General features: G+C 42.3%; 1 protein-coding gene across 4 annotated transcripts in view; it reads left to right on the top strand.

Moving 5' to 3' along the window:
- KYAT3 (kynurenine aminotransferase 3) overlaps window positions 1–13,089 on the top strand; it is a 44,952-nt gene that overhangs the window by 23,365 nt on the left and 8,498 nt on the right. For all 4 annotated transcript variants that reach the window (XM_040998787.1, XM_040998788.1, XM_040998790.1 and 1 more), the window contains 5 exons: window positions 2,262–2,348; window positions 2,834–2,959; window positions 3,054–3,174; window positions 7,483–7,559; window positions 8,481–8,570. In XM_040998787.1, coding sequence (XP_040854721.1) covers window positions 2,262–2,348; window positions 2,834–2,959; window positions 3,054–3,174; window positions 7,483–7,559; window positions 8,481–8,570 — 501 coding nt within the window. The remainder of the gene's footprint in view (window positions 1–2,261; window positions 2,349–2,833; window positions 2,960–3,053; window positions 3,175–7,482; window positions 7,560–8,480; window positions 8,571–13,089) is intronic.

The following is a 13,089-nucleotide window of genomic DNA, read 5'->3' as shown; positions in this document are numbered from 1 at the left end:
GTAGAGGACAGCCCAGAGCCTTGGGACCCTATAACTATGTGGGAGACTCAAAAGAGGCTCCTCGCTTCAGATGAGCTCAGCTCCATGCATCGCAGGCACTTGGGGAGTGACCTGCAAAAAGAAGATTATTCTCTCTGTCTCTCCTCTCTGTAAATCTGTCTTCCCAATAAAAATAAATCAATCTAATTTTAAAAAAAGACACCACTATCTACTTCGTGTTACATTATTTTATATCTCTAATTTCCTCTATATGCTATTAAAGGAAACAGTCACACCTTATGTCTATAATCTCCCTTAATCCTGCTTCCATGTCGTTAAGCCTTTATTGCACCTGCTTCTGCATTCTTATCAGAGGATCCCACAGCTCAGCTCTTGCCTTGCTTGTTCTTTCTATCATACTGACCTGTTTATTGTTACTACCTACAGTTACCTGGCTTGCTTGTTTTCTCATTCACTGTGTTTCCCAGTCAGATCCTGGTTGTTTTTTGTTTCTTTCTCTCTCTCTCTCTCTTTTTTTTTTTTTTTTTGAGAATTTGTTTATCTCTATATTCCTAGCACCCAAAACAGACTGCTCAGTAGCTTTCTTCAAGAACAAGAGTTATCCTATCATAAAAATAAGAAAAGGCAAGGAATATCAGGTATCAAGTGTATTCTTTCCTTCTTACTGCCCCTCGCCACTTCTGTTCCTTCACTGAACCCTCACCTTTGGGTCGGGCACTGTTTCTCATGAGGGTTCTAAGGAGAGGACCCCAGGACCCTAGGCTGCTGGAGGGAAGGAGCCAGCCCACTCTGTGTGAGCTGGATGACTGGTGTAGACAAAGGGACTTTCACTCTGCCTGGCTCCAATGAGAAAGACCTTGAACAGATACTTTACATCGACAGAAATAAAAACAGTAAAGGCTAAACATGGAAAATTACATTTAGCCGACAAATAGTTAAATGAAACAGCTTCACATAACTTATAAAATTAGAAATTATTACCAAAATTTTTCCAAAACAATTTGGAGGCACACATTTGACACACATAGTATCTTTATGTATACAATCATAAAAATGTTTACACCCTTTAATCTAGAGCTAGTAATCCTGTGAAGTTATTAAGTTAACTTAAAATAGAGAAAACACTGAATCACAAATGAACATGGTAATGTTATTTAAACTAGCAAAAGATATGAAAATTATTCTAGAATTCAGTAGACTCATGTAGCCATTAAAGAAATAAACAGGAAACTTGTAATGTGAAATTTTCATAAAATAGTGCTAGTTCTTTTAAAAGATAGAAAAATGTGATGTGTATAAAATATGAGCTCAAACTTGTTTGAGAGATTGGACGTCAGATGTGCTGGATCAGCCTGGCAGAGCACTGAGATAGTGACTGTGTTGATCCATGAACCTGCTCCCTAAGGTGTAGCCAGGAATCAGCATGCAGGAGCTGGCTCCCTAAGGTGTAGCCAGGAATCAGCATGCAGGAGCTGGCTCCATGGTGTAGCCAGGAATCAGCATGCAGGAGCTGGCTCCATGGTGTAGCCACGATGCGATGACAACATGGCTATAGCACGATGCCAGGCCCGTGGAACGATTTTGCAAAGAGAGAAACATCTTTACTTTCAAGATAGCAATCCTTGCCAGGACTCGCTCTCTCTCTTGCTCTCTCAGATTTATTATTTATTTGAAAAAGCACTCTCTCTGTAAAATCCTGCTTTGGTCATTGTCTATTGCATAGGTTATGTTCTAGATTTAGTGAAGTTCTTCATGGTTTAAAATTTGGTGGCGTTGTAGCTGAAGAGGTTAAGCCGCCATCTGGGGTCACTGGTATTCCGTATCAGAGCTCAGTTCAATTGTTCTGCTTCTGATCCTGCTCCCCGCTAGTGCAGCTGGGAAAGCAGTGGACACTGGACTGAGTGCTTGGACCCTACCACACATACAAGACTAGGATGTAGTTCCCGATTCCTGGCTTCTACATGACGACCCCAGCTGTGCGGGTCATCTGGGGAGCGAGCCAGTGACTGGAAGAGCACATTCTCTCTCTGTTTTCCTTTCTGTCTCTCTCCCTCCCCTGCCCCCCTTTTTTGTAATACATAAGGAATTTTGTAAATGTTTGAGAACTCTATCCTATTTTCCCAAACATTTGGGTGTTAGCCCAGGAAGACAGGGCCTGCCTTTTCACTGCTGCATTTCCACGCACAGGACAGTGCCTCACACAATCCTAGTGAAGTGTACTGATGACCCAGGTGTCATATTCTTATTTGTGTTTATTTCAGGTTATAATAATGGTGCCTTTTTATGACTGCTATGATCCCATGGTGAGGATGGCTGGGGCAACACCTGTTTTCATTCCCCTAAGATCTGTAAGTTTGCCAGTACAGTTCTTTTGGTTTAAGAAGTCTTGAGATACAAATTACTTGGTTGCCAATAAAGTTTCAGCTTTGATTGTTTTGGGGAGTTTACTATATATCTCTATTTGTTTAAGTTTTTAAAAGTCTTTTGAAAATAGCTAGCATGCTCAGGTAAATCACAAGATCATGCATTAGCCTTTCAGTATCTGCCATATTAACCATAGTTATAGACGTTTGCTGAGAAGGAATACAGGCACTTTAACAGCTGTTAATGTTGGCAGGGCTCATTTATCCAGTTAACAGGTGTATGTGGAAGACTCCAGGTCCCTTGGCTTCTCAAGGCAGAACTGAAGCCTGATTGTTTCTGTTTGCGTTCTTTGTTAGTAACAGTTCCCTTTGGCATGTATTTCTCCATTTTTTTTTTCTTATCAGGATATTTATTTGTAAGACAGAAAACATTAATTGTACTAAATCCCATCTTCATTCTTCATGCTTAGAAACCTCCTGATGGGAAAAAGTGGTCTAGTTCTGACTGGACATTTGATCCTCAAGAACTGGCAAGTAAATTTAATTCCAAAACTAAAGCCATTATCCTAAATACGCCTCATAATCCCCTTGGCAAGGTAAGTAACCCTCATCTCTTTATCCTGTCTGTGGACCCATTATTTTCTTATGTGTGGATAATAATGTGCTGTGCGTTTGCTTAATTGTGCATAGGTATATACCAAAGAGGAACTGCAAACGATTGCTGACCTTTGCATCAAACATGACACACTCTGCATCAGTGATGAGGTTTACGAATGGCTTGTGTACCCTGGAAATAAGCATTTAAAAATAGGTACTGATTATTATATGGAGTCACAAATCTAAATATGCTTGGGGACATGTGGAACAACTGATTGGAAAGGATCCCAGGCCAGCTTTAAAATAGTCTTTGCATTGGGTTTCTAAGCAGTATTTGGATGAGTGATATGTGAGTGAGTTAATGAACCATTTGTAGCACAAACATGACAAGCTTAAGAGATTTTGGATCATGCTGCAATGCGATAAAGCCAGAGGGGTAAGACTTTTGCTTATATGTGTGGCTTCTTGGTGTGAGTCTTGCCATTATGTGATACCTAAGCATGCTAGATCCTGAGGATGTGCAGGACTGTCTGTGCTGAGCAAGTTGTCAAATGCCAAGTCAACAGGGAGAAGTTACAAGGGTAATAGACTAGTCTTCAGCCTTTACTGGGGCTTTGCCATGATTGCTACGCCATCTCACACAGACCACTTTGTCTTCTGGAAGAATCCAATTTTATATCAAATATGGGATTGTAAACTGGCTATATGGGAATCTTTGAGTGGTTACACTTTATTGCCTACCTTTATCTGCAAATACTTTCCCCCAAAGTACACATACGGCTTTGTTCTTCAACTGTCTTGGGTCTTGGTCACTATGTAGGGTTTTTGTTTGTCTATTTGCTTAAGATTTGTTTTTTATTTGAAAGGTTTTTTTATTTGTTTAAGATTTGTTTTTTATTTTTTTATATATGAGAGAGATTTCCCATAGCCACAATGTCCAGAGTGGGACCTGTCTGAAGCTGGGAGCCAGGAGCATCTGCTGGGTCTCCCCTGTGTGTGCAAAGGCCCGAGCACTTGGACCATCCTTCACCGCTTTTCTAGGCACATTAGTAGGGAGCTGTATCATAAGTGGAACAGCCAGAACTCAAACCAGCATTCATATAGGCTGCCGGCATCACAGGCAGAGAATTAGCCTGAAAAATTACTGTGCCTGCCCTATATTTCAGTTCATATGCCTACCACAATTAAAAATCTTATTTTATTTTTCTTTTGTTGTTAATATCTGTCTTACTTCTAAACTGTAAGAAAGTATGAATTATTTTATTCTCTTTTGAATCCTCATTTTGCAGAATGGAGTCTTACAAATGAGAGGTAATCAAAGTAACAGTTGAATAAATGAACTGGGAGTATGAGAAAGGATAACAGAGTGATAAAAGACACTGGTAGCAGAAATAGCTAATAGACAAATGTTAAAAATAGACTAGAGGGCCCGGCGCGGTGGCGCAGTGGTTAAGGTCCTCGCCTTGCACGCCCGGGATCCCATATGGGCGCCGGTTCTATCCCGGCGGCCCCGCTTCCTTTCCAGCTCCCTGCCTGTGGCCTGGGAAAGCAGTCGAGGATGGCCCAAAGCTTTGGGACTCTGCACCTGCGTGGGAGACCCGGAAGAGGCTCCTTGCTTCAGATCGGCATAGTATCGGCCGTTGTGCTCACTTGGGGAGTGAATCATCGGACGGAAGACCTGATTCTGGTGTATGTTTGCCAATACAGGGTCTAGCACCATCTGGCACCCCAATCAGTTTATGTACATGCTGGTAGCTACAACTGCTTGGTCAGTTCTGTCTCCAGCCCTTTCTTCTACACAAACCAGTGGGTGTTGCAGCCCAACCCAGTCCTGCCCACTACACACTCGGCCTTCACGTACGCCAGTGGGAGCTGCAGCATAGTTGGAGCGACCCGCAATAATCGCACCAGGCCTGCCCCCTGTCCTGGTTCCTGTCCTGCCAATATGCACAGCAGACTGGTCCCATCTGTCCCACATCCCCTTCAGAGGTGGTTTGATTTATAAGGGTGAACTATTGTAGCTGATGTGGCTGAGCAAAGGTGATTGTAAAGCACTCTGCATGTGGAGATAAAGAGAAGAAACTCTGTGCTTGAGGTCAGTGGTTTGGACAGCTCAATGATGAGTACCTTGAGGCACATCCAGCTCCCTGCTTGTGGCCTGGGATGGTCCAAGTCCTTGGGAGTTTGCACCCACATGGGAGACTTGGAAGAATGTCCTGGTTTTGGATTGGCTTAGCTCTTGGTTGTTGCGGCCAGAGTGAAGCAGCAGATGGAGGATCTTTCTGTCTCTCCTTCTCTCTGTAAATCTGCCTTTTCAATGAAAATAAGTATATTTAAATTGATTCAGTATAAAAAGAAGTCAATGTGAAAGTCACCATTGTTTTCATTTTTGTCTGTTAAAAAAAAGAAAAAAAGAGCTACCAATGGCCTGGCACAGTAGCCTAGTGACTAAAGTCCTCACCTTGCATGCCCTGGGTCCCATATGGGTGCCGGTCCATGTCCCAGCTGCTCCATTTCCTTCTGGCTCCCTGCTGGAGGCCTAGGAAAGCAGTCAAGGAACCCAAAACCTTGGAACCCAAAGCACCTGTGTAGGAGATCCAGAGGAAGTTCCTGGCTCCTGGCTTCAGATTGGCTCAGCACCAGCCATTGCAGCCACTTGGGAAGTGAACTCTCTTTCTCTCTGTAAATCTGACTTTTCAATAAAAAATAAATAAATCTTTTTTTAAAAAAAAGAGCTACTGAAATAAGCCAACTTGAATTTTCCTGATTTTAGTATTAATATTTAATAAAAAGGCTTAGGAAAATTGTGTGGAAGAGCACATAAAATCGGTTTCTTAGAATTCTGTACATTGATTTGATGGCTTGAGTGCCAGGAAACACACTTTAAAAACTGCAAAAGATAAAACAAGGCAAGGGAATTGGTTTCCTGATGAGAAAAGTAGCTAAAGGCAAGAGGTGCAATGAGAGTTGTAGGCAAATCAGGTGCCCTGGCTAACACTGGAGATGATATAGGGGGCTGTTCAGAAATAGAAACTGAGGCACAGAGGCACACAGAGCAAGTGTTTAAAAATGGGAGGCGATGACAGAGGTTCTGCAATTTCCAGCCTTGTCTGCTTAGCAACAGTGAGGCCCCTAGTCAGAGATAACAGGAGAACATTTGTGGGAAAGAGATGACAGAGGGAAGTCCTGCTTCTCAGGCATTATGTTTGCCATGCTGCAGTGTCCGAGACAGGGAGACAAGAGGAATGATGGGCTGGTAGGATCAGGTGGCAAAATTTGGTATTCATCAGAATTTTGATAGCCAGATCCAAGGAAAAGAATTTTCTCAAGGAGAAGATAATACAACGAACAGAGAAAGCAGTAAGAGATTTAACCAGTCAAAATGCTATGGATCTTAGTTGCAACTCGGTATATATGATGCTCTCTGTCTCAAGTCAATTGAACAATTTCAAATATCAGGTGAAAATCAGAGCAACATAGACATGGTGGGGTTTTTTTGTTTTATTTTGTTTTGTTTTGTTTTGTTTTGTTTTTGTAATTCATTCAGGTAAGCAATATTTATTCGAAAAGATTAAATGGTCTTAAACTTATTACTTAGACATGAATTGCGAGTCCTTGAGCATGTCACTGCTAAGAGTATGTGCAATATATTTTAAACACAATCATTTTTAGTTGTTATAACATCCCATAACATTGAAAACAAGAAAAAATGAATTCTCTATTTCATTGCTTAATAAGTATAATTCATTCACATTAAACTTGGATATTCTCTCCAGTATAGTGGTCTTTGCAAGATGAAAGATGCCAACTAGCTATTCCATGTGTTTTTAAAGCACAACAAGTAATTACTTAAATTGACAAGATTTTCTGAATGGATGTCACGTAATCAGAGTCATTTTCATATTGTCACAGTTAACCTTGATGTAGCACTGTTCATCGTGTCTCTGATCTTTTTCTTGTTCCATTAAAGCCCAAGTTGCCTATAACTAGACTCGAGCTGCTTTGACTGAAATTTATTAAGCCTATTAATGTATTATTTGAGTGTAGTTTTAGTGTTTCAGACGTGTTTTAGGCTAAAGTTACGTTCTTTTTTTAAGATGTATTTATTTTTATTGCTAAGTCAGATTTACAGAGAAAAGGAGGGACAGAAAAAGATCTTCCATCCACTGGTTCACTCCCTAAGTGGCCACAATGGGCAGAGCTGAACTGATCTGAAAGCAGAAGCTAAGAGCTGGAAGATCCCAAGGCTTTGGGCTGTCTTCTGCTGCCTTCCCAGGCCTCCAGCAGGGAGCCAGAGAGAAATGGAGCAGCTGGGACATGAACCAGCACCCACGTGGGATACCAACATTAAGTTACATTATCTAAAAAAACAAACAAAAGCAAAAAAAACCTTTTGATGTAATTATACTAACTGTATTGTAATACATCTATTGTGATTGAATTCATGTATTTTTTTAGGTTTTGCAATGTGTTGAATGTGACTGAGTAACTATTTATTTAAATTTATGTTTTCCTCATTCAGCCACTTTTCCAGGCATGTGGGAGAGAACGATTACTATAGGAAGTGCTGGGAAAACTTTCAGTGTCACAGGATGGAAGGTGAGATAAGGAATAAGTTAATTGCTGAAAACTAGACTTGTCTCTGTTTTCTATTTACATGTCTCTCTTCAGCTTACACCTATTCTTACACTTTTTCCTTATCCACTTACGGAGCTTTCATGTTACTCTTCATCCTTTCTGAGACCATCATTTCTTTAAAAATAAAGTAATTCAACTAATGACCAAGGAAAAACAGTAGTTAATATTTCAGCATGTTAGACTATAGATTTTAATGTAATAATCTCTTTGATTCTCCTAATCACTTTAGAATTGATAAAACTGAATCATGGAGAAGTTAACTGCTGAGGTTATACTGCTAATGCATTAAAGCCAGGACAGGCAGTCTGGCTTCAGAATCCATTTACTTAATTACCATGTTATGGAGTACAATGACAGCTGAAAGTTGCTTCTCCTCCAGCCTCACCTCTGAACATGGCTGACAAGTAGAGAACACCAAAAAAGAAGCCTACAGAATCTAAAATCTATACAAGGAGTCTTTTAAAAGTTCATGCAAAAGGAATATTAGAAAAAATGTGCACCGATTTTTAAATTTTTTAATTTTATCCTTCATCCCATTTTTCTATGAACTTTTTGAAGTACTTTTAACCTCTTATTTAGAGTAATTCAAGCAAACTTTGTTACTGGTTTTGAGTCCTTTAGAATATGAGAATTAAAGAGAAGAGAAAAAAAAAAGAGAGAACAAGCTCTATTTACCTTCTGAAAGCAGAGCTTTGTGACTAATTGGAAACTTTGACAATGAAGAGTGTTGAAATGATTTTAAGTACTAAGGTTGCACCATAGTTTTGATTGGTGAAAATTTAAGACTTGCATATATTAAAATTACATTATATTTAGCTACTTTTTTAGAGGCGGTATAAATAGGTTATTTTTGACATCTGCTTTTATCTTTTCCTTCCTCAGCTTGGTTGGTCCATTGGTCCTCATCACTTGATCAAACATTTACAGACAGTTCAACAAAACAGTGTTTATACTTGTGCAACTCCCTTACAGGTAGGCACTATGGTAACTTGGAGTTGAAGCATGCTGTTTTGATAACAGTGTTGTTTTCATAAGGCATAGTTGAATTGACTTAGTTATTCCTTTCAGATCCTTTAGGAAATGTCTTTCAAATTGAAAATTTTAGGAACAGACACATATCCACTGCTTTCAAGAATAATGGTTGGTTGGTTTTTTAAATATATCAGGTTTCGGCTTTGAACACACATACATGCTGTGAAGAATAGAGGATGCTTTTTTATTATTAATATTGTTTACATAGTTGAAAGGGATGCATGCCCATGTGAGTCTCCAATTAGGGTGAGGAGGGTCGAAGTATGGAAGAAAGTGGATGGGATAAATGTTTTAGGGTTTTTTGTTTTGTTTTGTTTTGTTTTGTGTTTTCTCCTGTGTCTTAAGCAGGGGCAAAGAAAAGGGCCACTCTTTGTTGTCAAACTACATCGACACCTGGGCATAGGGGGTGGTCCTTTGATAATGCCTAAGAGACCCTGATGTGGGAAACAAGTGTTACTTGAGTGGTTTTGCTAGTTCTCAAATGTTATCAGCTTCACTGAACCAGGATTGAAAATCTCTTCCCAAGGTCCATTGGCTGACCAGATCCACCATAGTGCATCCTCAGGTCCAGGACCATGCTACAAAGCTTGGCCAGGAAAGGGGTCCAACCTGTTTTGCTATTCATCTTCTGACAAAGCACTCTTTCTTCTGCTGGCCTAAATGAGCTGGTTATCATGTCTTCTGTATGCATCTAGGCATACTGTCCACTGCACAGACATCAGATGATTCATGCACTCTAAGATCATACCCAATATGATCATACCACAATAATTATGCCTTTCCCTGTGGCCAGGGTTTGAGTCCAGCAGTCCAGTTCAGGAGTACCCCAAGAAACCTCACCTGGGGTGACCTCAGACTTTTGCGTGATCCACCCAGTGCAAGGTCAGGTTTGGTCTATCACCTGCACCAGCCAACACACATTCTAGTGGATAGAGCTGGCTGGTCAGCTTCACCCCCAGCTGCATCTCTCATGTGAACTGGTAGTGCCATAGCCTAATCCGACCCAGCCCACCACAGGCCCAGTTGCACATCAACAGGTGTCACAGGCTAGCTGGAGCAACCCCCAGTTAACCCCACCAGGTCCACCCCAGCCCTGGTTTCTGCATGTGCTGGCATGTACTGCAGCCTAGCCTGATCTGCCCCATATCCCATATAGCTATTATGCACACCCACAGGTGCTGCAGATGAGCTCAGCCCAACCTGTATTCAGACCCATCCCACATGTATGCTGACAGGAGCTGCTGCCTTGACCAGCCTGGCCTACCCCAAGCCTTGGCAGGTGCACCCCCACAAAGTCCCAGCTATGTTGGCCCATTCCCAGCACCAGATCTTATGCATGCTGGTGGGTGTTGTGGTTCAACCCAACCTGGCTGCACCTCATCCAATCTCTCATTCGTGTTAGTGTGTCCTATAGAGTAGCCCAGCCAAGTCTACCCCTAGGCCTGGCTCACACATATGCCAACAGCTACTGCTACCCAACCTGGCCTGGTCTGCCCCAAGGTCTGCCCCTCCCATTCAGCAGTAGGAGCTTTGGCCTACCAGGGAATTTGCCAAGTCTCCTGCTAGACTGGCTTTCAACTCCAGGTATCACATGTGCCAGCAGGTGCCACAGCTCTGTGTGACATAGTCTGCCCTCAGTCCCAGTCTTTGCATGTGCCAGCTGGTGCTATAGCATAGCCCAGCCCAGCCCTCTCCCAGCCCCGACTCCCATGACTGTCAGGTGAGCTCCATGGTTCAGTCTGGATCAGCCCATCACCACTTCCAGATCTCCATACAAACTGGCAGGTATTACAGTATCACAAAGATAAGCCCATAAGTCCCCTACAGAATCTAGCCCTAGTTCTGCTGCAGCCCAACCTAGTATGGCCCACTCTCTGCTCTGACAGCTAAAGCCTAACCCAGCCAGGCATACCCCCTCTCTCAAGCTTTTGCATGCATCAGTTGGAGGCAGGTGATGCTATTTACCCTAGCCCAGGTCTCCCACATGAGTGGATGCCTTGGCCTGACCCAGGCATGCCTTTATGTTTCCCCCTTTAAACCATTCCATCTCATTTCCCTCACCTAGCTTCAAGAAAAGTCATTCTTCCCCTTATGGACATGCCTCAGCTATTCTCACTCTGATAAGTCCTCAGACTTTGTTCTCCAGGTAGCCACATCTGGGGATAAGAGTGGCATGTTCTGCCTGGCATTCCCCACCTTCCACATATGTATTAAATGCATACATATGTTACATATTACATACATATAATTTTTAAAAGTAGAATAGGCAACTATGCTGGCATACTGGTGTAGTTAACACAAAATTGGCATTAGCCAGGTCCGGAGTGTCCACCAGCATTGGCCTCTTTTCTCCCAGCAATATAACACTTACCTAGGTACAAGGCACCCTGGGCAGTTGCTTACAGCTGGAGAAGAGTGCAGAGTGTTTTAAGTTCTTTGGAAGATAGCACCAAGCACAGTCACAGATGTACTTGTGCTTGGAAGCAGCAAGCCATCTTCTGAAATGTACTCTAGAGCTTTAATCTGCAGATGCAAGAAGTTATGTATACACATCACTGTGGTTGCACATGGCAATTTAGTGGGCAGATACGGATAATAAATATTATCAAAATATAACATGTCAGGCCTGGCGCAGTAGCCTAGAGGCTAAAGTCCTCGCCTTGCATTTGCCAGAATTTCATAGGGGTGCCAGTTCTAATCCCAGCAGCCCCACTTCCCATCCAGCTCCCTGCTTCTGACCTGGGAAAGCAGTTGAGGATGGCCCAAAACCTTAGGACCCTGCACTCACGTGGGAGACCCAGAAGAAGCTCTGGCTTCTGGCTTCGGATCAGCTCAGCTCCAGCCATTGTGGCCATTTGGGGAGTGAATCATTGGAGAGATCTTCTTCTCTGTCTCTCCTCTCTGTATATTTGATTTTCCAATTAGAAAAAAAAAAAAAAGGAGGGCCTGGTGCAGTAGCCTACGGACTAAGTCCTCGCCTTGCATGTGCTGGGATTCCATATGAATGCCAGTTCTAATCCCACTTCCCATCCAGCTCCCTGCTTTGTGCCTGGGAAAGCAACTGAGTTTGGCCCAAAGTTTTGGGATCCTGCATCTGTGTGGGAAACCCGGAGGAAGCTCCTGGCTCCTGACTTCGAATTGACTCAGCTCCACCCATTGTGGCCGCTTGGGGAGTGAACCATCGGATGGACGATCTTCCTTTCTGCTTTTTTCCCCTCTGTATATCTGCCTTTCAATAAAAAAGAATAATAATAAATTTTTAATAAATAAATAAATCTTTGAATATATATATATATAATATATCAGATGCTGATGTATGCAGCAACAAAAAAATGAATTAAGAAAGAGGAAGGGTATGCCATGTAGAAGTATACTCATTTGTTAAATAGAAAAATCTATGAAAACTGCACAGTAAAGATCACATTTGAGCAGTGGAATAAAGGAGATTTAGTAGCCACGTGATTACCTGAAGAGCCCTCTGAACTGAGAACAGGAATGCAAAGGCCCTGTAGCCTGGCTGTCATATTTATATCAATGAACATCACAGAGGCTAGAGTGATCGAGGGAGAAGGCATGGAGGAGTTGAGATTAGAGGGGCATGGAGGAGTCAGCTGGTGCTGGACCAGGTATATTGCTGTAAAGAATGAGTGAGATGGGCACAAGCACTGTGGCAGAGTGGTAAAGCTATGGCCTACAGGGCTGGCATCTTACATGGTCACCAGTTTGATTGCCAGCTGCTCCACTTCTAATGAAGCTCCCAGTTAATGCACCTGGAAAGGCAGAGGAAAATGGCCCAAGTGCTTAATACCCTGCACCCACTTAGGAGACTCTGGAAGAAGCTCCTGGCTCCTGGCTTCTGCTAGACCCAGGTCTGGCCATTGTGACCATTTGGAGAGTGAACCAGCAGATCATAGATCTTAATCTTTATTTCCCTCTCTAATTCTGCCTTTCAAATATATAAAAAGAAGTCTTTTTTAAAAAATGAGAACATTATGGGCCTGGTGCAGTAGACTAGTGACTAAAGTCCATGCCTTGCATGCATCAGGATCCCATATGAGCACCAGTTCATGTCCTAGCTACCTGCGTGGGAGACCCAGAGGAACCTCCTGGCTCCTAGCTTTGGATTGGCTCAGCTCTGGGGAATGAACCAGCAAGTGGAAGATCTTTCTCTCTGTATCCCCTTCTCCCTGTATATTTGACTTTCCAATAAAAAAAATTTTTTTTTATTAAATGAGAGAAGTCATCAATGAGTTTTTCAACACAAAAGTGGCATGGTCTGGCTTGTGTTAGCGAAAGGACTCTTGCTAGCATGTTGCAGCAATCAGGAGAAAAATGCCAATAGACTGAACCAATATATGGATGATGGAAATGGTGCAAAGTAATTTGTCGATGGATTGCATACAGGATACAAGAAAAAGAGGAGCCCAAGAAAATGTTAGTTAGGTCAGATGTATTTTCC

This window comes from Ochotona curzoniae, unplaced genomic scaffold (assembly GCF_017591425.1).
Source record: "Ochotona curzoniae isolate NIBS_2020 unplaced genomic scaffold, NIBS_Ocur_1.0 scaffold_1037, whole genome shotgun sequence".
In the NCBI taxonomy this organism is placed as follows: Eukaryota; Metazoa; Chordata; class Mammalia; order Lagomorpha; family Ochotonidae; genus Ochotona; species Ochotona curzoniae.
This window is presented reverse-complemented; position numbering and strand designations above follow the sequence as displayed.